Source organism: Pseudophryne corroboree, chromosome 1, assembly GCF_028390025.1.
Source record: "Pseudophryne corroboree isolate aPseCor3 chromosome 1, aPseCor3.hap2, whole genome shotgun sequence".
Lineage (NCBI taxonomy): Eukaryota > Metazoa > Chordata > Amphibia > Anura > Myobatrachidae > Pseudophryne > Pseudophryne corroboree.
In genome coordinates this window covers 754462639-754490555 of record NC_086444.1, presented here as the reverse complement: position 1 = coordinate 754490555, position 27917 = coordinate 754462639, and the positions used below count along the sequence as shown (strand labels likewise).

Sequence of the window (27917 nt, the reverse complement as noted above, 5' to 3'; positions counted from 1 at the left end):
TAGAATACGAATGCTGGATAGTGAACCTGATCTAGCGAGAGATCGTCTGCTTAGAAGCAGGACACCCCATTTTCTTGGGATCATACAGGACAAATAGCGAGTCTGATTTTCTGTGACGAGCAGTCCTCCTCACATAGATTTTTAGAGCCCTTACAACATCTAAGGACTTTGATGAAATTGAGGAGTTAGTCGCAACTGGAACCACAATAGGTTGGTTGATCAAGTATGGGCTTCTACATGACAAAGCCCCAAACTCCGGCACACTTCTAGCAGAAGCTAAGGCCAACAAAGTAACAGCCTTCTACGTGAGAAACTTGACCTCAACCTCCTGTAGAGGCTCAAACCAGTCCGACTGGAGGAACAGCAACACCACGTTAAGATCCCAGGGTGCCGCAGGCGGTACAAAGGGAGGTTGGATGTGCAGAACTCCCTTTAAAAAGTCTGAACCTCAAGGAGGGCAGCCAACTGTTTCTGGATGAAAATGGATAGGGACGAAATTTGGACCTTTATGGATCCCAACCTCAGGCCCATATCCACACTTGCTTGCAGGAAGAGGAGAAAACGTCCCAGTTGAAACTCCACCGTAGGAAACTTCTTGGACTCACACCAAGATACATATTTTTTTCAAATACGATGGTAATGCTTAGACATAACCCCTTTCCTAGCCTGTATCAGGTTAGGAAAAAACTTGTTCGGAATGCCCTTCCGAGCTAGTATCTGGCGTTCAACCTCCATGCCATCAAACGCAGCCACGGTAAGTCTTGATAGGCGAACGGCACCTGCTGCAGCAGGTCCTCCCGAAGATGAAGAGGCCTCGGCTCTTCTAGTAGTAGATCCAGAAGATACGCGTACCAAGACCTTCTTGGCCAGTCTAGAGCAATGAGGATCGCCTGAACCCTTGTTCTCCTTATGAGCTTTAGCACTCTGGTAATGAGTGGAAGTGGTGGAAACACGTACACCGACTGGAAAACCCACGGAGTCACTAGGGCATCCACCGCCACTGCTTGCGGGTCCCTTGACCTGGAACAATATCGCCGAAGCTTCTTGTTGAGACGAGAGGCCATCATGTAGATTTGAGGTACACCCCAAAGATCTGTTACCTCCTTGAACACCTCCGGATGGAGACCCCACTCTCCTGGATGGAGATCGTGTCTGCTGAGGAAGTCCGCTTCCCAGTTGTCTACTCCTGGAATGAAGATTGCTGACAGCGCCAACGCGTGTTTTTCTGACCAGACGATGATTCTGTTTACCTCTGACATTGCAACTCTGCTCTTCGTTCCGCCCTGTCGGTTGATGTAAGCCACTGTCGTTACATTGTCCGACTGTATTTGAATGGCCCGATTTCTTAGAAGATGGGCCGCTTGGAGAAGACTGTTGTAGACAGCTCTTAGTTCTAAAATGTTTATCGGCAGGCCGGCTTCCAGACTTGACCACCTTCCTTGGAAGGACTCCCCTTGAGTGACTGCGTCCTAGCCCCGGAGACTTGTATCCGTGGTTAGAAGGATCCAGTCCTGAATCCCAAACATGCGGCCCTCCAGAAGGCGAGGTAGTTGCAACCACCAGAGGAGTGAAATCCTGGCCTTTAGTGACAGATGTATTCTCTGGTGCATATGTAGATGGGATCCCGACCACTTGTCCAGGAGATCCAGTTGGAAGGACCAAGCATGAAACCTCCCGTACTGTAGAGCCTCGTAAGAGGCCACCATCTTTCCCAGAAGGCGAATGCACTGATGAACAGACACTCGGGCTGGCTTCAGGACATCCCGGACCATTGTTTGTATCATCAACGCTTTTTCCTCTGGAAGAAACGCCCTCTGCACTTCCCTGTTGAGGATCATTCCCAGAAAGGACAACCTCCTGGTTGGTTCCAAATTTGATTTTGGAAGATTCAGGATCCAACAGTGTTCCCTGAGCAGGTGGGTCGTGAGAAGGATGGACTGTAACAGCTTCTCTTTGGACGATGCCTTTATCAGCAGATCATCCAGATATGGAATTATGTTCACCCCCTGTCTGCAGAGGAGAACCATCATTTACGCCATCACCTTGGTGAATACCCTCGGTGCTGTGGAGAGGCCAAATGGCAGAGCCTGGAAAGGATAGTGACAGTCCAACAGTGCGAATCGGAGATGAGCCTGATGCGGCGGCCAAATCGGAATGTGGAGGTACGCATCCTTGATATCCAGGGTATACCAGGAATTCCCCCTGATATCACCGCCCTTAGAGACTCCATTTTGAACTTGAACTCCTTCAGAAAGGGATTTAGCGATTTTAGGTTCAGAATGGGCCTGACTGAACCATCCGGTTTCGGTACCACGAAAAGGTTTGAATAGTAACATTTGTTTTGCATATGAGGAGGGACCGGTACAATAACCTGTGCCTCCACCAACTTCTGGACGGCTGCCTACAGGACAGCCCTGTCTGCCAGCAAAGCTGGCAAGCCTGATTTGAAACATCAGTGAGGAGGGAGATCTTGAAATTCCAGCCTGTACCCCTGGGACATGATATCTTGCACACAGGGATTCAGGCTGGACGACACCCAGATGTGACAGAAATGCCTGAGTCTCGCTCCCACCGGCCCCACCTCCGGGGCGTGCAGTCCACCGTCATTCGGAGGACTTCGGCGTACCTGAAGCAGGTTTCTGATACTGGGAACCCGCAGCAGGAGGTTCTTGGATTTGGGCCGACCTCCCCTAAAGAAGGTGTTGGACGGTCTGGCCTTTCGTAGCTTGGCAGCCCGAAAGGGCTGTGATGCAGTTGAAGAAAAGGGTTTCTCCGTAGCAGGTGCAGCTGAGGGAAGAAAAGGTGACTTACCCGCTGTAGCCGTGGAGATCCATGCATCTAACGCTTCCCCAAAGAGAGCCTGACCTGTGTAGGGTAGGGTCTCCACACTTCACCTGGATTCCGCGTCGGCAGACCACTGTCGCAGCCACAGTCCTCGACAAGCTGAGACAGACATGGAAGAAATTCCTGCAGTTATGGAACCCATGTCTTTCATGGATTCAACCAGAAATCCTGCAGAATCATGAATGTTACGCAAAAACAATTCAACATCAGATTTATCCATAGTATCCAAATCTTCAAGTAACGTGCCTGACCACTTTACTATAGCTTTGGCAATCGAAGCACTGGCAATAGTGGGACGTAGTATAGCCCCCTCAAGCCGTGTACATGGATTTGAGCGTATTATCAATTTTACGATCAGCCGGATCTTTCAAGGCGGTGGATCCTGGAACAGGTAAAACCACGTTTTTTGAGAGTCTGGATAAAGACGTGTCAACAATGGGCGGGTTTTCCTATCCTCCACAGGGAAAGGAAACGCCACCTGGACCCTTTTAGGGATCTGGAATTTTTTCTCAGGGTTTTCCCAAGCTTTTTCAAAAATAGCATTTAATTCTTTTGACGCAGGGAAGGTTAGCGAGGCTTTCTTATTTTTAGTGAAAGAAGCCTCCTCAACCTGCTCAGGTGTTGTATCAGTAATATTCAACAAATCCCTAATGGCCACTATCATCAACTGCACCCCTTTTGCAAGAGATGCTGCCCCCCTCAACACATCCCCATCACCGTCCTCAGTGTCAGAATCGGTATCCGTGTCATTTTACATAATCTGGGCAAGAGCACATTTTTGGGAATATACAGCCCTGAGGTAACAGAACTGGGCCATACTGCCATAGAGTTCTGTAAAGCCTGAGTTGCAGATTCATTCTGTGCAACCCTATCAGAAATCTGAGAAATCATAGATTTGATAGAGGATAACCACTCAGGCTCCCTTGCTGGTATCTGTGCTAAAACAGTGCAATCCTTATACATGGAATGGGATCATCCTGAGAGGACATATCCTCCGCAGCATATGACACAGAGCCCCTGGACATAGCTTAATGGAGACCACAGACACGCCACACACACACACAGGGGAGGGCAGACAGAGTTTCACCCCCAAGAATGGCAAGAGAAACACAGAGATTGGAGCCAACCCACACACAGCACTTTTTAGGTAAAGGGAGACCCCCCACCAGCGCTGACTATGCACCTTAATAGGTTACACAGCCTGTATACAGCCTCCCCCCTCTTCTACAACCCCCTGGCACTGTGAGAGATAGCTGGAGTTGTTCTGGAGGGACTTGCTCTTCACTGACAGCATTGTGCAAGCAGGAAAATGGCGCTGAACACTGCTGGATCCCCTCTGAGGAGTGCTCCGCCCCCAAAATGGCGCTGTCTTCCCGCTCTTCAGAAGATTATACTGGCCTGAGGAATTATGCTGGCAGCGATCCAGGGACCCCGACAGGCTGGAAGTTCAGTGTAGGGTGTAGGCGCTGGCTCAGGGCGCCCCACTAAGTACCGCTGAGCCCCAGAGCGCAGTTAGTACTGCGCTCCATACCCTGCTGGGGTGAGCGATCCCCTGTGGTGGGGAACGATCTACCCCTCAGGAGCTCAGAGTCCTGTCAGCGGAGATAGTGGCTCAGACCCCGCAGGGCGGACACTACTTCCCCCCCTTAGTCCCACGAAGCAGGGAGGCTGTTGCCAGCAGCCTCCCTGTAAAATAATAAACTTTAAAAAAAACCTTTCTAAAGAAGCTCTGTCGAGCTCCCCTAACTGTGACCGGCTCCTCCGGGCACATTTTCTAAATGGAGTATGGTAGGAGGGGCATAGAGGGAGGAGCAAGCCCACACTGTTAAACTCTTAAAGTGCCAATGGCTCCTGGTGGACCCGTCTATACCCCATGGTACTAATGTGGACCCCAACATCCTCTAGGACGTAATAGAAAAGCATAATTTACTTAATTTTGTATAGATTTTTACATTTTTCAATAAGAAACTTTTGGCCTAGGTGTGCAGTGAAAAATATTCAGAAACTCTAGGGCGCCGTGAAACAAAAAAGTTTGGGAACCACTTATATAGTCCTTTTTATGTTGTAATTGTTCTTTATTTATAAAGCCTCCCAACTTATACATTAACATAATTTACCTACAGTCGACTTCTATTGACACTAATATAGAAGTTACATTTGTCCCTGCTTGTAACCTTTTGTTCTATCTGTGGTCTTTATTTTATATGTATATGTCTTCCTAAGGCTGTGTACACACTAGGCAATGTGTACCTAGCACGACATCGCTGCCGACGGAACCAGACATGCCACAAGTGCATACACACTTGTCGATCCGGATGCAATGAGGGGTGGGATGGAGAACAGGCGTGACATGCCCCATTGTCCCTCTTTGCAGCGTCAAATGGGGATGTCGTTAACGACCCGTGGGGACTCGCATATTATGTGTACACACTAGACGATGTACCTGAATATGTACCCGGCTTTAGGGTCAGTTACGTGGCGAGGGACAGGATTTGCCACATAGTTTATGACTGGCATCTTCTGCCATCTAATGTTGTGAAGTAGCAACTGCAGTTTTATTTGCAGTGTGAAATATAAAAAGGATCTCTAAACTCTATATCAAAACTTTGTTATACTAACTCACCTTCATAATATAATGACCTGTTCCATCAAATATTAGTATAGTTGTCATGTAAAAGCCATTAAATTTAAGGTGACGTAATGTGATTGTCTTGTGGCATTATAATCTTAGTATGACTTGCACTTTACAAGCTTTACAGTCTTTTGTTTTATATTGTTTTGTGCTACCAGCTTTAAATCCACTTAGTTTAGGAAGATATTTCTTAGATGTCTAACTGTAAGTTACTAATTAGCCAGTTATATGAGGGCAAGTGCATGCAATTGAGATTATTCACACTAGGAACTGCACAAAGTAATGAACATGTGGTTCTCACAGATAAAGCTAATGTAATAAAACTGTATAAAACACTCAAGTGACCTACAGGTCAAGCACAGCTTAGAGATGGGTGGAAAAATAGGATTTAAATACCTACCGGTAAATCCTTTTCTGTTAGTCCGTAGAGGATTCTGGGGACGCTTCAAGAACCATGGGGTATAGACGGGATCCGCAGGAGACATGGGACTTTGAATGGGTGTGAACTGGCTCCTCCCTCTATGCTATAGGAACTGTGCCCAGGGAGACGGACATTTAGAGGAAAAGGATTTATTGTTAAACTAAGGGTGAGATACATACCAGCTCACACCACCAAACACGCCGTACAACCTGGCATTTGACAGAATTCCAGTCAACGGCATGAACAAAGTCGGCAACAGGCTGACCATAACCAAAGCACAACCTTTGTGTAACACAAGCAATAACTATTAAACAAGTACTGCAGATAGTGTCCGCACTGGGAGGGGCACCCAGCATCCTCTACGGACTAAGAGAAAAGGATTTACCAGTAGCCTATTTTCTCATACGTCCTAGAGGATGCTGGGGACGCTTCAAGAACCATGGGGTTTATACCAAAGCTCCAGAACGGGAGGGAGAGTGCGGATGACTCTGCAGCACCGATTGACCAAACATGAGGTCCTCCTCAGTATCAAACTTGTAGAACTTAGCAAAAGTGTTTGAACCCGACCAAGTAGCCGCTCGGCAAAGCTGTATTGCCCCCTCGGGCAGCCGCCTAAGATGAGCCCACCTTTCTCGTAGAATGGGCCTTCACCGATTTCGGCAACGGAAATCCCGCCATAGAATGAGCATGCTGAATCGTATTACAGATCCAGCGTGCAATAGTCTGCTTGGAAGCAGGAGCCCCAATCTTGTTGGGAGCATACAGGACAAACAGAGCCTCCGTTTTCCTAATCTGAGCCGTTCTGGCGACATAAATTTTCAAAGCTCTGACCACATCGAGAGACTTCGATTCCGCCAAGGCTTCAGTAGCCACTGGCACCACAATAGGTTGGTTCATGTGAAACAATGAAACCACTTTTGGTAGAAATTGCCGGCGAGTTCTCAACTCCGCTCTATCTACATGGAATATCAAATAGGGGCTCTTTAGAGACAAAGCCGCTAATTCACACACCCGCCTTGCGGATGCCAAGGCCAACAGCATGACCACTTTCCAAGTGAGGAATTTGCGCTCAACCTTATGTAAAGGTTCAAACCAATGAGATTGCAGAAACTGCAACACCACGTTAAGATCCCATGGTGCCACTGGGGGCACAAAGGGAGGTTGGATGTACAGCACTCCTTTCACGAAGGTCTGAACTTCTGGAAGGGAGGCCAATTCTTGCTGAAAGAAAACTGACAAGGCCGAAATTTGTACTTTAATGGAGCCTAACTTTAGGCCCGCATCCACACCTGCTTGCAAAAAATGGAGAAAACGCCCCAGCTGAAATTCTTCCGTAGGAGCCTTCTTGGATTTACACCAAGACACATATTTTCTCCAAATACGGTGATAACGCCTCGCCGTTACTTCTTTTCTAGCCTGAAGTAGTGTGGGAATGACTTCACTGGGAATACCCTTTCGGGCTAGGATTTGGCGTTCAACCGCCATGCCGTCAAACGCAGCCGCGGTAAGTCTTGATACACGCACGGCCCTTGCTGTAACAGGTCCTCTCGTAGAGGAAGAGGCCAGGGATCTCCTATGAGTAATTCCTGATGTCCTGGATTCCAGGCCCTCCTTGGCCAGTCTGGAACAATGAGTATCGCCTGAACCCTTGTTCTTCTTATCACCTTTGGAATGAGTGGAAGTGGAGGGAACACATAGACCGACTGAAACACCCACGGTGTCACTAGGGCGTCCACCGCTATTGCTTGAGGGTCGCTCGACCTGGAATAATATCTCTGAAGTTTCTTGTTGAGGCGAGACGCCATCATGTCTATTTGAGGAACTCCCCAACGACTTGTCACTTCTGCAAAGACCTCTTGATGAAGACCCCACTCTCCTGGATGGAGATCGTGTCTGCTGAGGAAGTCTGCTTCCCAGTTGTCCACGCCTGGAATGAAGACTGCTGACAGAGCGCTTGCATGTCTTTCCGCCCAGCGAAGAACTTTTGTGGCCTCCGCCATTGCCGCTCTGCTCTTTGTTCCGCCCTGGCGGTTTATGTACGCCACTGCTATTATGTTGTCCGACTGAATCAAGACGGGCAGACCGCGAAGAAGATGTTCCGCTTGCAGAAGGCGGTTGTAAATGGCCCTTAATGCCAAAATGTTTATGTGCAGACAAGCTTGACTATTTTCCCTGGAAATTTTACCCCTGTGTGACTGCTCTCCAGCCTCGGAGACTTGCATCCGTGGTCACCAGGATCCAATCCTGGATCTCGAACCTGCGTCCCTCTAGGAGGTGAGAACTGTGCAGCCACCACAGGAGAGAGATTCTGGTCCTGGAAGATAGGATTATTTTCCGGTGCATGTACAGGTGAGACCCGGACCACTTGTCCAACAGGTCCTACTGAAACACCCTGGCATGGAACCTGTCAAACTTAATGGCCTCGTAGGCCGCTACCATCTTCCCCAGCAACCGAGTGCATTGATGAATCAACAATATTGCCGGTTTCAGAATCTGTTTGACCATGTTCTGGATTTCCAGAGCCTTTTCCACTGGAAGAAAGACTCTCTGTAATTCTGTGTCCAGAATCATACCCAAGAATGACAGCCGTGTTGTCGGAACCAACTGTGATTTTGGCAAGTTTAGGAGCCAACCATGTTGTTTCAGAATTGTCAGGGAGAGCGTAACGTTTTTCAGTAATTGCTCCTTGGATCTCGCCTTTATCAGGAGATCGTCCAAGTACGGGATAATTGTGATTCCTTGCTTGCGCAGAAGAACCATCATTTCCGCCATTACTTTGGTGAAAATCCTCGGAGCCGTGGACAGACCAAACGGCAACGTCTGAAATTGGTAATGACAATCCTGAACAGCAAACCTCAGGTAAGCCTGATGTGGAGGATATATGGGGACGTGTAAGTAGGCATCCTTTATGTCGACCAACACCATAAAATCCCCCTCCTCTAGACTGGAGATCACTGAATGGAGAGATTCCATCTTGAATTTGAATTTTTTCAGATAGAAATTGAGGGATTTTAGAATCAGTCTGACCGAGCCATCCGGCTTCGGGACCACGAACAGGCTCGAATAAAAGCCTTCTCCCTGCAGTGACAGGGGTACCGTGACAATGACTTGATTTTGACACAGCTTTTGTATTGCAGCGCATACTACCTCCCTTTCCGGAAGAAAAGCTGGCAAGGCCGATTTGAAAAATCAGTGAGGGGGCACGTCTTAAAACTCCAAGTTGTACCCTTGGGCTACTATTTCAAATACCCAAGGATCCAGGGCCGAGCGAACCCAGACCTGACTGAAGAGTTGGAGACGTGCCCCCACCGGTGCGGACTCCCGCAGAGGAGCCCCAGCGTCATGCGGTGGATTTGGCAGAAGCCAGGGAGGACTTCTGGTCTTGGGAACCTGCCACAGCCGGTGACCTTTTTTTCTTTCCTCTTCCTCTAGTAGCAAGAAAGGAAGACCCTTGTCCTTTTTTGTATTTATTGGGCCGAAAGGACTGCATCGGATAGTGGGGCGTTTTCTTTTGTTGTGCAGGGACATAAGGTAGAAATGATGACTTACCCGCGGTAGCCGTAGATACCAGGTCAGCGAGGCCGTCACCAAACAAGACACCACCTTTATACGGCAGAGACTCCATAGCCTTTTTAGAGTCAGCATCAGCATTCCATTGATGAATCCACAATGCCCTCCTAGCCGAGACTGCCATGGCATTGGCCCTTGATCCCAAAAGGCCAATATCCCACGCAGCTTCCTTTAGGTAGGCTGCAGCGTCCTTGATATAACCCAGTGTCAAAAGAATGCTATCCCTATCCAGGGAATCTATATCAGATGACAAGTTATCTGCCCACTTCTCAATAGCGCTACTCACCCATGCCGATGCAACGGCAGGTCTGAGCAGCGTACCCGTAGTGACATAAATGGATTTCAATGTATTTTCCTGTTTACGATCCGCAGGATCCTTTAGGGCTGCCGTGTCAGTAGACGGAAGCGCCACCTTTTTGGACAGACGCGATAGAGCTTTGTCCACAGTGGGAGTTGACTCACACTTTTCCCTGTCCCCAGAGGGGAACGGATATTCCACCGGAATTCTCTTAGGAATCTGTAACTTCTTGTCAGGATTTTCCCAAGCCTTTTCAAAAAGAGTGTTCAGTTCATGAGAGGGAGGAAACATTACCTCAGGTTTCTTTCCTTTATACATACAGACCCTTGTCTCAGGAACAGCAGGGTCTTCCGTGATATGTAATACGTCTTTTATCGCCACAATCATGTACTGAATGTTCTTAGCCAGTTTAGGATTCAACCTGGCATCACTATAGTCGACACTGGAGTCAGAGTCGGTGTCGGTATCTGTATCCGCTATCTGGGTAAATGAACGCTTCGGTGACACCGAGGGGGTCTGGACTTGTGACAATGCATCCTCCATGGATTTTCTCCATGCCTGGTTCTGTGACTCAGATTTATCTAATCTCTTATTCAATCGAGCCACATTTGCATTCAAAACACTCAAAACATTTACCCAATCAGCAGTCGGCGATTCCGACAGGCTCACTCCCACAGTCTTTTCTGTCCCCACTCCAGCCTCCTCCTGGGAAGAGCACTCAGCCTCAGACATGCCGACACACGCGTACTGACACCCACAACCACACTGGGGCTATAGGGGACAGACCCACAGCAAAGCCTGTTAGAGAAACACAGAGGGAGTTTTGCCAGCTCACAACCCAGCGCCTATCCCGGTTCTGAAACGTTTAATATAATGCCTCAGACCTGTTAGCGCTTTTAATATGAATAAAACAGAACCCTGTAGTGCTGCTGTGTGTGTGTGTGGGAGCATGGCGCGCTGCGCGGTACCTCAAAGCCGTCACTGAAGTCTTCTGATCTTCTTCTACTCACCCGTCTTCTGACTTCTGGCTCTGCAAGGGGGGTGACGGGAACGAGCATCTAGGCGTACCTAGCGATCAGACCCTCTGGAGCGAATGGTGTCCAGTAGCCTAAGAAGCAGAGCCTTGAAACTCACAGAAATAGGTCTGCTTCTCTCCCCTCAGTCCCACGATGCAGGGAACCTGTTGCCAGTAGTGCTCCCTGAAAATAAAAAACCCAACATAAAGTCTTTTTCAGAGAAACTCAGGAGAGCTCCTCAGTGTGCATCCAGTCTCACTGGGCACAGAATCTAACTGGAGTCTGGAGGAGGGGCATAGAGGGAGGAGCCAGTTCACACCCATTCAAAGTCTTAAAGTGCCCATGTCTCCTGCGGATCCCGTCTATACCCCATGGTTCTTGAAGCGTCCCAAGCATCCTCTAGGACGTATGAGAAATATCATCTATTACATTCTTGAGCAACTGAACTTTAATTTTAATTTTTTTTTTTACATTTTCTGTTTAACCATACTTGTACAAAGGAGGCTATAAAACGCATATTTTTGCTTTTAAAGTGTTAACCATCAATAGTTAATATTGGTATAATAAAGAAGAATCACAGGATTTCCCATCTTTATATAAATTCTCTACTGATGCATGCCTAAGCCAATGGCGCATTATGATAGCTTCCATGGGTGAGTAGCCAGCACTGGCTGGAATCAGGAGTTATTATACTGGGTGACATTATATATGCAGACCGGAAAGTACTGGGCCAATTGGGTCTGGGGCGGGGTATAGGAGAAGAGAAGACTGAGCTACCCGGAGTACAAAGCTAAAACTGTTTGGTGCCCGGTCCTAATGCTCACCCTATACCCAGCTTTATCCCTGCACTCAGAACACAGCTGTAAAATGTAGGCACCACCACTGTTACAAAAATAGGATTTTAATTACCTACCGGTAAATCCTTTTCTCGTAGTCCGTAGAAGATACTGGGGTTCCATTTAGTACCATGGGGTATAGACGGGTCTACTAGGAGCCATGGGCACTTTAAGAGTATAATAGTGTGGGCTGGCTCCTCCCTCTATGCCCCTCCTACCAGACTCAGTCTAGAAACTGTGCCCGAGGAGACTGACATACTTCGAGAGAAGGATATTACACAGACAGTGGTGAGATTCGAACCAGCACACACATAACCAAAGGAAAGCCATGCTAACCAAACAAGAAACATGAACAGCAACAGCTGAACCAATACTTAATCAAGTAACTATGCAGGATGCAGGAAACACGAAGCACTGGACGGGCGCCCAGTATCCTCTACGGACTACGATAAAAGGATTTACCGGTAGGTAATTAAAATCCTATTTTCTCTTACATCCTAGAGGATACTGGGGTTCCATTTAGTACCATGGGGACGTCCCAAAGCTCCCAATACGGGAGGGAGAGTGCCGAATTTCCCGCAGAACTGATTGACCAAACTTTAGGTCCTCAGAGGCCAAAGTATCGAACTTGTAGAACTTAGCAAACGTGTTCGAACCAGACCAAGTAGCCGCTTGGCAAAGCTGTAGAGCCGAGACACCCCAGGCAGCCGCCCAGGAAGAAACCACTGAATGAGTAGAGTGGGCCTGTACAGATCTTGGATTCGGCAATCCCGCCATGGAAAATGCATGCTGGATAGTTAGCCTGATCCAGCGAGCAATTGTCTGCTTTGAAGCAGGACACCCAATCTTGTTGGGATCAAAAAGCACAAACAGCGTGTCTGATTTCCTGTGGCGAGCTGTCCGCTTCACATATACCTTTAAGGCCCTCAAAACATCCAAGAACTTCGAAGTAGCAGAGGTGTCAGTAGCCACTGTCACCACAATAGGTTGATATGAAAAGCCGACACAACCTTAGGAAGAAACTGATGACACGTTCTGAGCTCAGCTCTACCCTCATGGAAAATTAAGTAGAGGCTCTTGTGAGACAACGCCCCCAACTCTGACACACGTCTTGCTGATGCCAAGGCCAACAGTGTGACAGCCTTCCACGTAAGAAACTTTACATCTACCTCCTGTAAAGGCTCAAACCAATCCGATTGCAGGAACTGCAAAACCACGTTAAGATCCCAAGGAGCCGTAGGAGGCACAAAGGGCGGTTGGATGTGCAGAACCCCCATTTAAGAAAGTCTGAACCTCAGGGAGGGCAGTCAATTGTTTCTGGAAGAAAATGGATAAGGCCCGAAATCTGGACCTTTATGGAGCCCAGGCGTAGGCCCACATCCACACCTGCTTGCAGAAAGAGGGGGAAATGTCCCAGTTGAAACTCCACCGCAGGAAACTTCTTGGCCTCACACCAAGATACATATTTTTCCCAAATACTATGGTAATGCTTAGACGTTACTCCATTCCTAGCTTGGATCAGAGTAGGAATCACCTTGTTCGGAATCCCCTTCTGAGCTAAAATCTGACGCTCAACTTCCATGCCGTCAAACGTAACCGTGGTCAGTCTTGATAGACAAACGGCCCCTGCTGTAGAAGGTCCTCGCGAAGAGGAAGAGGCCTCGGATCCTCTATCAGTAATTCCAGAAGATCCACATACCAAGCCCTTCTTGGCCAGTCCGGAGCAATGAGGAACGCCTGAACCCTTGTTTTTTTGAGAATCCTTGGGATGAGTAGAAGCGGAGGAAACACGTACACTGACTGGAACACCCACGGAGTTACCAGCGCGTCCACCGCCACTGCTTGCAGGTCTCTCAACCTGGAACAGTAGCGCCGGAGCTTCTTGTTGAGACGAGAGGCCATCACGTTTATCTGAGATACTCCCCACCAGCTTGTCACCTCCACGAACACCTGCGGGTGGAGGCCCCACTCTCCTGGATGGAGATCGTGTCTGCTGAGGAAGTCTGCTTCCCAGCTGTCCACTCCTGGAATGAAGATTGCCGACAGCGCCACTGCGTGTCTTTCTGCCCAGAGAAGAATTCTAGTTACTGCTGACATTGCAGCTCTGCTCTTCGTCAGTTTTTGTCGGAAACCGACGTTACATTGTCCGACTGAACGTGAATGGCTTGATCTTGCAGAAGATGTGCCGCTTGTAGAAGGGCTTTGCATATGGCCCTTAGTTCCAGAATGTTTATTGGAAGGATGACTTCCTGACTTTACCACTTTCCTTGGAAGTTTCCCCCCCGGGTGACTGCTCCCCAACCTCTGAGGCTTGCATCTGTGGTTAGAAGCATCCAATTTTGAATCCCGGACCTGCGGCCTTCGATAAGGTGAGAAGTCTGCAGCCACCAGAGAAGCGAAATTCTGGCTTTCGACGACAGGCGTATCTGCTGGTGCATGTGAAGATGTGATCTGGACCACTTGTCCAGGAGATCCAGCTGGAAGAATCTTGCATGGAATCTTCCATCCTGCAGTGCCTCGTAGGAGGCTACCATCTTCCCCAGAAGACGAATGCACTGATGAACCAATACCCGGGCTGGCTTCCGGACATCCCAGACCATTGACTGGATCACCAACGCTTTTTCCAATGCAAGAAACACCCTCTGTATTTCCGTGTCGAGTATCATCCCCAAGAAGGGAAGTCTCCTTGTCGGTTACAAATGTGATTTTGGAAGATTCAGAATCCATCCATGATCCTGAAGTAGTTGGAGTTGAGAGAGCAATACTCTGCAACAACCTCTCCCTGGAAGATGCCTTTATCAGTAGGTCGTCCAGGTATGGAATTATGTTCACTCCCTGCTTGCGGAGGAGGAGCATCATCTCTGCCATGACCTTGGTGAACACCCTTGGTGCTGTGGAGAGGCCAAATGGTAGTGCCTGGAACTGATAGTGACAGTCCTGTAGTGCAAACCTTAGATAGGCCGGGTGAGGCGGCCAGATTGGAATGTGAAGGTACGCATCTTTGATATCCAGAGATACCAGGAATTCCCCCTCTTCCAGACCTGCGACTACCGCTCTCAGAGACTCCATCTTGAACTTGAATACCCGCAAGTAGGGGGTTCAAGGATTTTAGGTTTAATATCGGTCTTACCGAACCGTCCGGTTTCGGTACCACGAACAGGTTGGAGTAATAACCCTTGTTCTGTAGTTGAGGTGGAACTGTAACAATAACCTGTGTCAGAACCAATTTTTTAATAGCCTCCTGCAGGATTGTACTGTCTTCCTGAGAAGCTGGTAAGCCTGATTTGAAGAATCTGTGAGGTGGGAGTACTTAAAATTCCAGTCTGTACCCCTGGACAATAATATCTTTGACCCAGGGGTATAGGCATGATATTGCCCAGATGTGACCTTGCTCCCACCTGCCTGACTCTCAGGCAGTGTGGTCCACCGTCATGCCAAAGGTTTTGAGGAAACAGAACCTGAGGTCTGTTCCCGGGAACCTGCCGCTGCAGGTTTTCTGGATTTCCCTCGAACTCCTCTAAAGGAAGTGGAGGGACCTTTGGATTTGTTTTTAAACTTTGCGGTCCGAAAAGACTGCAGTGTAGATGCAGGATATGATTTCCTAGCCGGTGTAGCTGCGGAAGGAAGATATGTTGACTTACCCGTAGTTGCCTTGGATAGCCACGTATCCAGTGCATTCCCAAACAGGGCCTCACCTGTGAAGGGCAGGCTCTCCACGCTTCTCCTGGAGTCTGCATCCGCAGTCCATTGGCGTAGCCACAGTCCTCTGCGTGCCGAAACTGCCATAGCTGTAACCCGTGCGTTAAGCAGGCAAATTTCCTTCATGGCCTCCACAATGAAGCTTGCAGAATCCTGTATGTGATGCAAAAGCAAGTCAATTTCACTCCTATTCATGAAATCTAAATCATCAGTTAAGGTGCCTGACCACTTTACAAGGGCCCTTGAGATCCATGCACAAGCAATAGTGTGTCTCTGAGACAACGCCTGCAGCTGTGTACAGTGATTTGAGTGTAGTCTCAATCTTGCGGTCAGCTGTATCCTTTAAGGAGGCTGCGTCAGGGACAGGTAGAACAACATTTTTTTATAATCTAGACACAGAGGAATCCACAACAGGTGGGTTTTCCCACTTCTTCCTATCCTCCTGAGGTAAAGAGAAAAATATGAGTAACCTGTTAGGGATCTGGAATTTTTTCTCTGGATTTTCCCAGGTTCCTTCAAATAACGAGTTTAACTCCTATGATCCTATGATGCAGGGAAAGTAACAGAGGATTGCTTTTTTTACATTAAAATAAGACTCAGATTCCTCGTCTTCAACAGGTATCTTCTCTGTGATTTGCAATACATCCCTAATGGCCTCAATCATAGCTTGCAGCCCTTGGGCGAGAGCTGCGTCCCCCCCCCCCCCCTTCCCACTCCCTCGCCTTTCCAGATCCACCTCACCGTCCCCTGTATCTGAGGCATCGTCATCAGTGTCAGCATGCAATATCTGGGCCAGTGTACGCTTTTGTGGATACGTGGGTGGGGTGAGAGGTGCAGTTGAGAGGGCTGAATCTTTCTTCATCAGATCCTCCACAGATTTTCTTAAAAACTGCATCTCCGTCTCAGTATGGGCTAATTTGGTAGAAATATTTGAAATCATCCCCCTTGTGGAGTCCACCCAATGGGGTTCGGACCCAGAAGCCTGAGAATGTGTACTGTTCTGAGTACATTGTATAGACTCTCCAGGTGAAGAGAAATACTCTGCTGTAGAAGACACACAGTCCTTTGACATGTTAATGTGAGATACCGTATATACTCGAGTATAAGTCGACCCGAATATAAGCCGAGGCACCTAATTTCACCCCAAAAAACTGGGAAAACTTATTGACTCGAGTATAAGCCTAGGGTGGGAAATGCAAGTCTAGCCGTACACAGCCCTCAGTGCCAGATATGCCCCCACATTGCCAGATATGCCCCCACATTGCCAGATATGCCCCCACATTGCCAGATATGCCCCCACAGTGCCAGATATGCCCCCACAGTGCCGGATATGCCCCCACAGTGCCAGATATGCCCCCACAGTGCCATACTGCCAGATATTCCCCCACGGTGTCAGATATACCCCCACAGTGCTACATGTGCCCCCACAGTGCCAGATATGCCCTCATACTGCCAGATTTTCCCCACGGTGCCAGATATGCCCCCACAGTGCTACACATTCCCCCACAGTGCCAGATATGCCCTCACAGTGCCAGATATACCCTCATGGTGCCAGATATGCACAGCCCCCAACCCCCCCCCCCCACCCCCCCACTGCCGCCGCCTGTCTCTACTCACCATTGACGGGCTATGTGTAAACGAATGAAGGGGCAGCGGAATGCGGGCAGCAGCAGGCGGTGCGGGCATCGGTGGCCGGCCTTAGGTCATACAGGAAAGTCTGCAGCGGCTGAGGAGGCGGGCGGCGCGGCGGTGCTTCAGCGAGCAGGGAGAGGGAGACGGACGGCTGCAGCAGCGTCACTGATTGATGCACCAATTACAGTGCGCTGCTGCGGCTCCCGTGTCCCCCTCCCTCCTCCTCCTTCCCTCCTTCCCAGAGCTCTCTACGCTCTGCTCCGGAGCATCACTCGAGTATAAGCCGAGGGGGAACTTTTTCAGCACAAAAAATGTGCTGAAAAACTCGGCTTATACTCGAGTATATACGGTATATGCACACATACACACACACAGGAAAATGTCATACACAATTTCCCACAGAGTCCTTCAGGGAGCCACAGAGTATGAGGAAACCAGCCACACAGTGCCTAATATAGTTAATATAGTTATAAAAGCCAGGCGCAGACTAACTACCCTTAATAGGATAGTCAGTACTATTTACTTGCTCCCCCCCTTCCCTCTATAACCCCCTGGTACCACAGAGGTATGCTGGAGTTGTCTGGAGGCGCAGCGCTTCCCTGTCAGCATCCTGTAGTGAGATCTGCAGTGAGAAAATGGCGCTGGTTAGCCACTGGGTCCGCTACGAGTGAAGCCCTGCCCCCCCGTAATGGCGCGCGGCTTCCCGCACTTTCTTTATACTGGCCTGAGGTGATTTATGTCTGACAGCGGGTTAGAACACCTGTCAGACCTTGTATTTCAGTGTAGGGTTCAGCGGTGGCTCAGCGCGCCCCTCACAAGCGTCCACATACACATGCTGTCTGAGCCTCCTGGAGAGCAGCCTGCATCCAGAGCTGCGCTTATACTCTTGTGCCGCCATACCCGCCGGCGACCCGCTAACCGGGACGCCGGCGCTGTACTGACTACTCTTCATATCTTCTGGCTCTGTTAGGGGTGGCAGCGTGCTGAGGGAGGGTACGCTCGCCATGGTGGGGCTTGCGAATGACTCCCTCAGGAGCTCAGTGTCCTGTCAGCGGAGCAACGGGACCATTAACTCTTTAGGAAGTTGGGACATTCTCCCCCCTAAGTCCCACGAAGCAGGCAGACAGGTGCCAATCAGCCTCCTGCAAAATAACAAACTCAAAATAATAAATCTAGAAAAACTCCTCAGGAGCTCCCCTAGCTGTGACCGGCTCCTCCGGGCACATTTTCTAAACGGAGTCTGGTAGGAGGGGCATAGAGCGAGGAGCCAGCCCACACTATTAAACTCTTAAAGTGCCCATAGCTCCTAGTGGACCCGTCTATACCCCATGGTACTAAATGGAACCCCAGTATCCTCTAGGACGAAAGAGAAAAGTTACACACAGAACACAGTGCTCAACCTATCATTCCTGTCACAACACAGATATCACAATCCTTGTAACTCCCAATGTTTAATAAAAAATAAAGTAGACACATTCTCAACTTAATGTAGCTCACCCTTTCTTTCTCCAGGTCATCCCGCATCTGCTGATGCTCATGTTCAGTAAGCTCCTGGTCCCCGTCTTGGTCATATTTGGCAAAAATGGCCTCAATTTCTGCGTCAGTATGTCCTTTCCTGAAATGAGAGCAATACGCAGATGAGAAGAGTGTGCATAGTATTTCTCAGTAGATTCCCTAATAGTGAATTCTGACTGTAGAAGAGCATTCAGTAATGAAGAATGCAGAAATAAAGATGAACGTCTAAGTAAAATAAACCCCAAATAAATATGATCAGTCAGAATTCTAAGCTACAATGTCAATCACATTCCACTTTCCTAATTACTGCGTGATCTGACTTTTCATAATCACTATCTAGTTATCATGTCATTTCCCCCCCCCCCCCCCCCAAAAAAAATAGAGTTCTATATTTTTGTGGTTTTTCTAATACAAAAACAAGGAAGTTACCAGAGAAAACAGTGGGACATGTTATATAAATAGACAGATGGCACTGTACATATGGGGAATCTGGGCTGATCTGTTCAATAAGATAAGGAAAAGGTCAGTGAGAAAAATCATTTTACCCCTTTAAGTCTTGTCGTAGCTCATCAAAGTTCAGCTTTCCCCCACCTTGCCGGAGGCTCTCCGAAATATCATCCACTGCGCTTTTTTTCAGCTTAAGTTTCACCATTGCCTTACTAAACGCCTGGGAAGATTATATATAAATATGTTTAGTTGTGTTTTACCTATACTGTAATTTGCATTTGTAAACAACAAAATCAAGAAAGCAGAGTGGAAAATTACTAGTTAATGTTTCCACCATATAATTCCATATTCCATACACTGAGGTGTAGGTAATGAAAATATGTTTCTCTAACGTCCTTGAGGATGCTGGGACTCCGTAAGGACCATGGGGAATAGACGGGCTCCGCAGGAGATAGGGCACTTTAAGAAAGCTTTGGACTCTGGGTGTGCACTGGCTCCTCCCTCAATGCCCCTCCTCCAGACCTCAGTTTTACACTGTGCCCAAAGCAGGATGGGTGCACTGCAGAGAGCTCTCCTGAGTTCTCTGCCTAAAAGATTTTTTCTCTACTTTTTCACAGGGAGCACTGCTGGCAACAGGCTCCCTGCATCGAGGGACTGAGGAGAGAGGAGCAGACCTTCTTGTCTAAGATAGGCTCTGCTTCCTCGGCTACTAGACACCATTAGCTCCAGAGGGGGTGAACGCAGGTTCTTACTGGGCATCCACTCCCGGAGCCGCACCGCCGTTCTCCTCACTGAGCTAGAAGAACAGAAGACATAAGTCGTCAGGCGGCAGAAGCCTTCAGCTTCACGGAGGTAACGCACAGCACTGCAGCTGTGCATCATTGCTCCCATACACCTCACACACTCCGGTCACTGTAAGGGTGCAGGGTGCAGGGGGGGGGCGCCCTGGGCAGCAATATAAACACCTCTTATGGCAAAAGACAATATACATGTACAGGTGGGCACTGTACATGTATATAAAAGAGCCCCCGCCATATTTTTGTAAGTTTGAGCGGGACAGAAGCCCACCGCCGAGGGGGCGGGGCTTCTCCCTCAGCACTTACCAGCGCCATTTTCTTTCTACAGCACCACTGAGAGGAAGCTCCCCGGACTCTCCCCTGCTTACACACAATGAAGGGGTGTTTAAAAGAGAGGGGGGGGGGGGGGGGGGGCACATAATTGGCGGATAACATATTATACAGCGCTGCTGGGGAAAAACATTTTGTGTTGGTCTCCAGGATCATTGCGCTGGGGAGTGTGCTGGCATACTCTCTCTATGTCTCTATGATTATTGCCATTAAAGAGGTTTTGCATATTACTGAAGAACCCCCGGTCCCTGACACGAGGGTACACATGTATAAAGGGAAAAAGCCTGAAGTCACCTTTCCATCCTCATTTGAACTAAGTGAATTGTGCGAAAAGGCTTGGGAATCTCCGGATAGGAGACCACAAGTTCCCAAAAGGATTCTTATGGTGTATCCTTTTCCACAAACTGATAGGATACGCTGGGAATCTTCGCCTAACGTAGACAAGGCGCTGACACGCTTGTCCAAAAAGGTGGCACTGCCTTCTCAGGATACGGCTTCCCTCAAGGAACCTGCTGACCGCAGGCAGGAAATTACCTTGAAGCACATTTACACTCATTCAGGTACTATTGCTAGACCGGCTATGGCGTCGGCCTGGGTTTGTAGTGCGGTTGTGGCATGGGCAGATTCCTTATCTACGGAGATTGACACCTTAGATAGGGATGCTATTCAAATGACCATAGAGCATATCAGAGATGCTGCCTTGTATATGAGAGATGCTCAGAGAGACATTTGTTTATTAAGCTCCAGAATAAATGCTATGTCTATTTCTGCTAGGCGGCTCTTGTGGACCCGACAGTGGGGGTCATTCCGAGTTGTTCGCTCGCAAGCGGATTTTAGCAGATTTGCTCATGCTAAGCCGCCGCCTACTGGGAGTGAATCTTAGCATCTTAAAATTGCGAACGATGTATTCGCAATATTGCGATTACACACCTCGTAGCAGTTTCTGAGTAGCTCCAGACTTACTCGGCATCTGCGATCATTTCAGTGCTTGTCGTTCCTGGTTTGACGTCACAAACACACCCAGCGTTCGCCCAAACACTCCTCCGTTTCTCCGGCCACTCCTGCGTTTTTTCCGGAAACTGTAGCGTTTTTTCCCACACGCCCATAAAACGGCCTGTTTCCGCCCAGTAACACCCATTTCCGGTCAATCACATTACGATCGCCAGAACGATGAAAAAGCCGTGAGTAAAATTCCTAACTGCATAGCAAATTTACTTGGCGCAGTCGCAGTGCGGACATTGCGCATGTGCATTAAGCGGAAAATCGCTGCGATGCGAAGATTTTTACCGAGCGAACAACTCGGAATGACCCCCAGTGGACGGGAGATGCAGATTCAAAGCGGCATATGGAGTCCTTGCCTTACAAAGGGGAGGAGTTGTTTGGAGACGGCCTCTCGGACCTTGTCTCTACGGCTACGACTGGTAAGTCGAATTTCTTACTTTATGTCCCCCCGCAGCATACAAAAAAGGCACCTCATTATCAAATGCAGTCCTTTCATTCCAATAAAAACAAAAAGGTACAGGGATCGTCCTTTGTTGCCAGAGGGAAAAGTAGGGGAAAGAAGCTGCACACAGCTGTTCCCAAGAGCAAAAGTCCTCCCCTGCCTCTGCAAAGTCCACCGCATGACGCTGGGGCTTCCCGTGGGGAGGCAGATCTAGTGGGGGCTCGTCTTCGGTTTTTCAGCCACGTCTGGGTTCACTCGCAGGTGGATCCCTGGGCATTAGAGATTGTTTCTCAGGGATACAGGCTGGAATTCGAAGACTTGCCTCCTCGCCGGTTTTTCAAATCGGCTCTGCCGGCTTCCCCCGTCAAGAGAGGGAGCTAGTGTTGGCGGCAATCCAAAAATTGGATATTCAACAGGTGACTGTCACAGTTCCTCATCTCCAGCAAGGAGAGGGATATTACTCGACCCCGTTTGTGGTTCCGAAACCGGACGGTTCGGTCAGACCCATTTTAAACCTAAAATCTCTGAACCTGTACTGGTCATCGCCAGCCTGGAGGGGGGGGATTGGATGGTGTCCCTGGACATAAAGGATGCATACCTTCATGTTCCGATATTCCCCCCTCATCAGGCATTCCTGAGATTTGCAGTGCAGGACTGTCACTACCAATTTCAGACGTTGCCGTTTGGGCTTTCCAAGGTCCCGAGGATTTTCACCAAGGTAATGGCGGAAATGATGGTGCTCCTGCGCAGGCAGGGGGTCACAATTATCCCATACTTGGACGATCTCCTCATAAAGGCGAGATCTCGGGAGAAGTTCCTGGACAGTGTGTCTCTGTCCATGAAGACGTTGCAGATACACGGATGGATTCTCAATATACCGAAGTCCCAGCTAGTCCCTACAACGCGTCTGACCTTTTTGGGCCTGATTCTAGACACAGACCAGAAAAAGGTTTTTTTCCGATCGAAAAGGTTCAGGAGCTCATAGCCATGGTCAGGAACCTCTGAAAAAAAAAAAAAAAGGTTTCAGTGCATCATTGCACGCGGGTCCTGGGGAAGATGGTGGCTTCATACGAGGCCATCCCTTTCGGCAGGTTCCATGCGAGGACCTTTCAATGGGACCTCTTGGACAAGTGGTCCGGGTCCCATTTACGAATGCATCAAAGGATCACCCTGTCTCCCAGGACCAGGGTATCTCTCCTGTGGTGGCTGAACAGTGCTCACCTGCTAGAGGGTCGCAGGTTCGGCATTCAGGAATGGGTCCTGGTGACCACGGACGCAAGCCTCCGAGGCTGGGTAGCAGTAACACTGGAAAGAAATTTCCAAGGTCTCTGGTCAAACCTAGAGACTTGTCTCCACATCAACGTCCTGGAGTTGAGGGCCATATACAACGCCCTGTGTCAAGCGGAGGAATTGCTTCGGAGAAAACCGGTTCTGATTCAGTCGGACAACGTCACGGCAGTGGCTCATATAAACCGGCAAGGCGGAACAAGGAGCAGAGTGGCCATGGCAGAAGCGACCAGGATTCTACGCTGGGCGGAAGGCCATGTAAGCGCACTATCAGCAGTGTTCATCCCGGGGGTGGACAACTGGGAGGCGGACTTCCTCAGCAGGCACGACCTGCATCCGGGAGAGTGGGGACTTCATCAAGAAGTCTTCGCACAGATCACGGATCGATGGGGACTGCCTCAAATCGACATGATGGCATCCCGTCTCAACAAAAAGCTAAAGCGGTATTGCGCCAGGTCAAGGGACCCTCAGGCGGTAGCGGTAGACGCTCTGGTGACACCTTGGGTGTTCAGATAGGTCTATGGGTTTCCTCCTCTTCCTCTCATACCCAAAGTTTTGAGAATAATAAGAATGAGCAGGGTCAGAACAATCCTCATTGTTCCAGATTGGCCACGGAGGACTTGGTATCCGGAGCTGCAAGAGTTGCTCACAGAAGATCCGTGGCCTCTTCCTCTAAGGCAGGACCTGCTGCGGCAGGGGCCCTGTCTGTTCCAAGACTTACCGCGGCTGCGTTTGACGGCATGGCGGTTGAACGCCGGATCCTAGCGGAAAAAGGAATTCCGGAGGAAGTCATTCCTACCCTGATCAAGGCTAGGAAAGACGTGACGTTAAAACATTATCACCGTATATGGCGGAAATATGTTTCTTGGTGTGGGGCCAGAGCTGCTCCTACAGAGGAGTTCCATTTGGGCCGTCTGCTTAACTTCCTTCAAACAGGAGTGACTTTGGGTCTAAAATTAGGGTCCATAAAGGTCCAAATTTCGGCCTTATCCATTTTCTTTCAAAGAGAATTAGCCTCTCTTCCTGAAGTACATACTTTTGTGAAGGGGGTGCTGCATATTCAGCCTCCCTTTTGTGCCTCCGGTGGTACCTTGGGATCTTAACGTGGTGTTACGTTTTCTCAAGTCACCTTGGTTTGAACCACTCAAAACTGTGGAGTTGAAATACCTCACGTGGAAAGTGGTCATGTTGTTGGCATTAGCTTCGGCTAGACGTGTTTCAGAATTGGCGGCTTTATCACATAAAAGCCCGTACTTGGTTTTTCACGTGGATAGGGCAGAGTTGAGGACTCGTCCTCAATTTCTGCCAAAGGTGGTCTCATCTTTTCATATGAACCAACCTATTGTCGTGCCTGTGGCTACACGGGACTTGGAGGATTCCGAGTCCCTGGATGTGGTCAGGGCTTTTAAGATTTATGTGACCAGAACGGCTAGAATCAGGAAGACTGAAGCTCTGTTTGTTCTGTATGCGGCCAACAAGGTTGGCGCTCCTGCTTCAAAGCAGACTATTGCTTGCTGGATCTGTAACACGATTCAGCAGGCGCATTCTACGGCAGGATTGCCGTTACCGAAATCGGTTAAGGCCCATTCCACTAGGAAAGTGGGCTCTTCTTGGGCGGCTGCCCGAGGGGTCTCGGCATTACAGTTGTGCCGAGCAGCTACTTGGTCGGGGTCTAACACCTTTGCAAAGTTCTATAAGTTTGATACCCTGGCTGAGGAGGACCTCCTGTTTGCTCAATCGGTGCTGCAGAGTTATCCGCACTCTCCCGTCCGTTTGGGAGCTTTGGTATAATCCCCATGGTCCTTACGGAGTCCCAGCATCCTCAAGGACATTAGAGAAAAATAAGAATTTACTCACCGGTAATTCTATTTCTCATAGTCCGTAGTGGATGCTGGGGACTCCGTAAGGACCATGGGGATTAGCGGCTCCGCAGGAGACTGGGCACAACTACAAAGAAAGCTTTAGACTACTGGTGTGCACTGGCTCCTCCCACTAAGACCCTCCTCCAGACCTCAGTTAGGATACTGTGCCCGGAAGAGCTGACACAATTAGGAAGGATTTTGAATCCCGGGTAAGACTCATACCAGCCACACCAATCACACCGTATAACTCGTGATACAATACCCAGTTAACAGCATGATAACAACTGAGCCTCTCAACAGATAACTCAACAATAACCCTTTAGTTAAGCAATAACTATATACAAGTATTGCAGACAATCCGCACTTGGGATGGGCGCCCAGCATCCACTACGGACTATGAGAAATAGAATTACCGGTGAGTAAATTCTTATTTTCTCTAACGTCCTAAGTGGATGCTGGGGACTCCGTAAGGACCATGGGGATTATACCAAAGCTCCCAAACGGGCGGGAGAGTGCGGATGACTCTGCAGCACCGAATGAGAGAACTCAAGGTCCTCCTTAGCCAGGGTATCAAATTTGTAGAATTTAGCAAACGTGTTTGCCCCTGACCAAGTAGCAGCTCGGCAAAGTTGAAGAGCCGAGACCCCTCGGGCCGCCGCCCAAGAAGAGCCCACTTTCCTCGTGGAATGGGCTTTTACTGATTTAGGACGCGGCAGTCCAGCCGCAGAATGTGCAAGCTGAATCGTACTACAGATCCAGCGAGCAATAGTCTGCTTAGAAGCAGGTGCACCCAACTTGTTGGCCGCATACAGGATAAAGAGCGAGTCAGTCTTCCTGACTCCAGCTGTCCTGGAAACAAATTTTTAGGGCCCTGACTACATCCAACAACTTGGAAGCCTCCAAGTCATTTGTAGCCGCAGGCACCACGATAGGTTGGTTCAGATGAAAAGCTGATACCACTTTGGGGAGAAACTGGGGACGAGTCCTCAATTCTGCCCTATCCATATGGAAAATCAGATAAGGGCTTTTACATGACAAAGCCGCCAATTCTGAAACACGCCTGGCCGAAGCCAAGGCCAACAACATGACCACTTTCCACGTGAGATATTTTAAATCCACGGTTTTCAGTGGCTCAAACCAATGTGACTTTAGGAAATCCAACACCACGTTGAGATCCCAAGGTGCCACTGGAGGCACAAAAGGGGGCTGAATATGCAGCACTCCCTTAACAAAAGTCTGAACTTCAGGTAGTGAAGCCAATTCTCTCTGGAAGAAAATCGACAGAGCCGAAATCTGGACCTTAATGGAACCCAATTTAAGGCCCATAGTCACCCCTGACTGTAGGAAGTGCAGGAACCGGCCCAGCTGAAATTCTTCCGTTGGGGCCTTCCTGGCCTCACACCACGCAACATATTTTCGCCATATGCGGTGATAATGGTTCGCGGTTACTTCTTTCCTAGCTTTTATCAGCGTAGGAATGACTTCCTCCGGAATGCCCTTTTCCTTCAGGATCCGGTGTTCAACCGCCATGCCGTCAAACGCAGTCGCGGTAAGTCTTGGAACAGACAGGGCCCCTGCTGCAGCAGGTCCTGTCTGAGCGGTAGAGGCCATGGGTCCTCTGACATCATTTCTTGAAGTTCCGGATACCACGCTCTTCTTGGCCAATCCGGAACAATGAGTATAGTTCTTACTCCTCTTCTCCTTATTATCCTCAGTACCTTTGGTATGAGAGGAAGAGGAGGGAACACATAAACCGATCGGTACACCCACGGTGTTACCAGAGCGTCCACAGCTATCGCCTGCGGGTCTCTTGACCTGGCGCAATATTTTTCTAGCTTTTTGTTTAGGCGGGACGCCATCATGTCCACCTGTGGTTTTTCCCACTGGTTTACAATCATTTGAAAGACTTCTGGATGAAGTCCCCACTCTCCCGGGTGGAGGTCGTGCCTGCTGAGGAAGTCTGCATCACAGTTGTCCACTCCCGGAATGAACACTGCTGACAGTGCTAACACGTGATTTTCCGCCCATCGGAGAATCCTTGTGGCTTCTGCCATCGCCGTCCTGCTTCTCGTGCCGCCCTGTCGATTTACATGGGCGACTGCCGTGATGTTGTCTGACTGGATCAGTACCGGCTGGTTTTGAAGCAGGGGTTTTGCCTGACTTAGGGCATTGTAAATGGCCCTTAGTTCCAGAATATTTATGTGCAGGGAAGTCTCCTGACTTGTCCATAGTCCTTGGAAGTTTCTTCCCTGTGTGACTGCTCCCCAGCCTCGAAGGCTGGCATCCGTGGTTACCAGGACCCAGTCCTGTATGCCGAATCTGCGGCCCTCTTGAAGATGAGCACTCTGCAGCCACCACAGCAGAGACACCCTTGTCCTTGGAGACAGGGTTATCAGACGATGCATCTGAAGATGCGATCCGGACCACTTGTCCAACAGGTCCCACTGAAAGGTTCTTGCATGAAACCTGCCGAATGGAATCGCTTCGTAGGAAGCTACCATTTTTCCCAGGATCCGCGTGCAGTGATGCACCGACACCTGTTTTGGTTTTAGGAGGCCTCTGACTAGAGATGACAGCTCCTTGGCCTTCTCCTCCGGGAGAAACACTTTTCTCTGTTCTGTGTCCAGAACCATCCCTAGGAACAGCAGGCGTGTCGTAGGGACCAGCTGTGACTTTGGAATGTTTAGAATCCAGCCGTGCTGTTGCAGCACTTCCCGAGATAGTGCTACCCCTACCAATAACTGTTCTCTGGACCTCGCCTTTATCAGGAGATCGTCCAAGTACGGGATAATTAAAACTCCCTTCCTTCGAAGGAGTATCATCATTTCCGCCATTACCTTGGTAAAGACCCTCGGAGCCGTGGAGAGACCGAACGGCAACGTCTGGAATTGGTAATGACAATCTTGTACCACAAACCTGAGGTACTCCTGGTGAGGATGGTAAATGGGGACATGTAGGTAAGCATCCTTGATGTCCAGCGATACCATGTAATCTCCCTCGTCCAGGCTCGCAATAACCGCCCTGAGCGATTCCATCTTGAACTTGAATTTTTTTATATATGTGTTCAGGGATTTCAAATTTAAAATGGGTCTCACCGAACCGTCCGGTTTCGGTACCACAAACATTGTGGAATAGTAACCCCTTCCTTGTTGAAGTAGGGGCACCTTTACTATCACTTGTTGTGAATACAGCTTTTGAATTGCCTGTAACACTGCCTCCCTGCCTGAGGGAGTGGTTGGCAAGGCAGATTTGAGGAAACGGGGGGGGGGGGGAGACGTCTCGAATTC

General features: G+C 49.1%; 1 protein-coding gene across 2 annotated transcripts in view; it reads right to left on the bottom strand.

Annotated features, from left to right (window-relative positions):
• PKD2 (polycystin 2, transient receptor potential cation channel) overlaps positions 1–27917 on the bottom strand; it is a 208337-nt gene that overhangs the window by 8260 nt on the left and 172160 nt on the right. For both annotated transcript variants that reach the window (XM_063916973.1, XM_063916982.1), the window contains exons 11-12: positions 19009–19130; positions 18446–18563 (exon numbers count right to left, since the gene is read on the bottom strand). In XM_063916973.1, coding sequence (XP_063773043.1) covers positions 18446–18563; positions 19009–19130 — 240 coding nt within the window. The remainder of the gene's footprint in view (positions 1–18445; positions 18564–19008; positions 19131–27917) is intronic.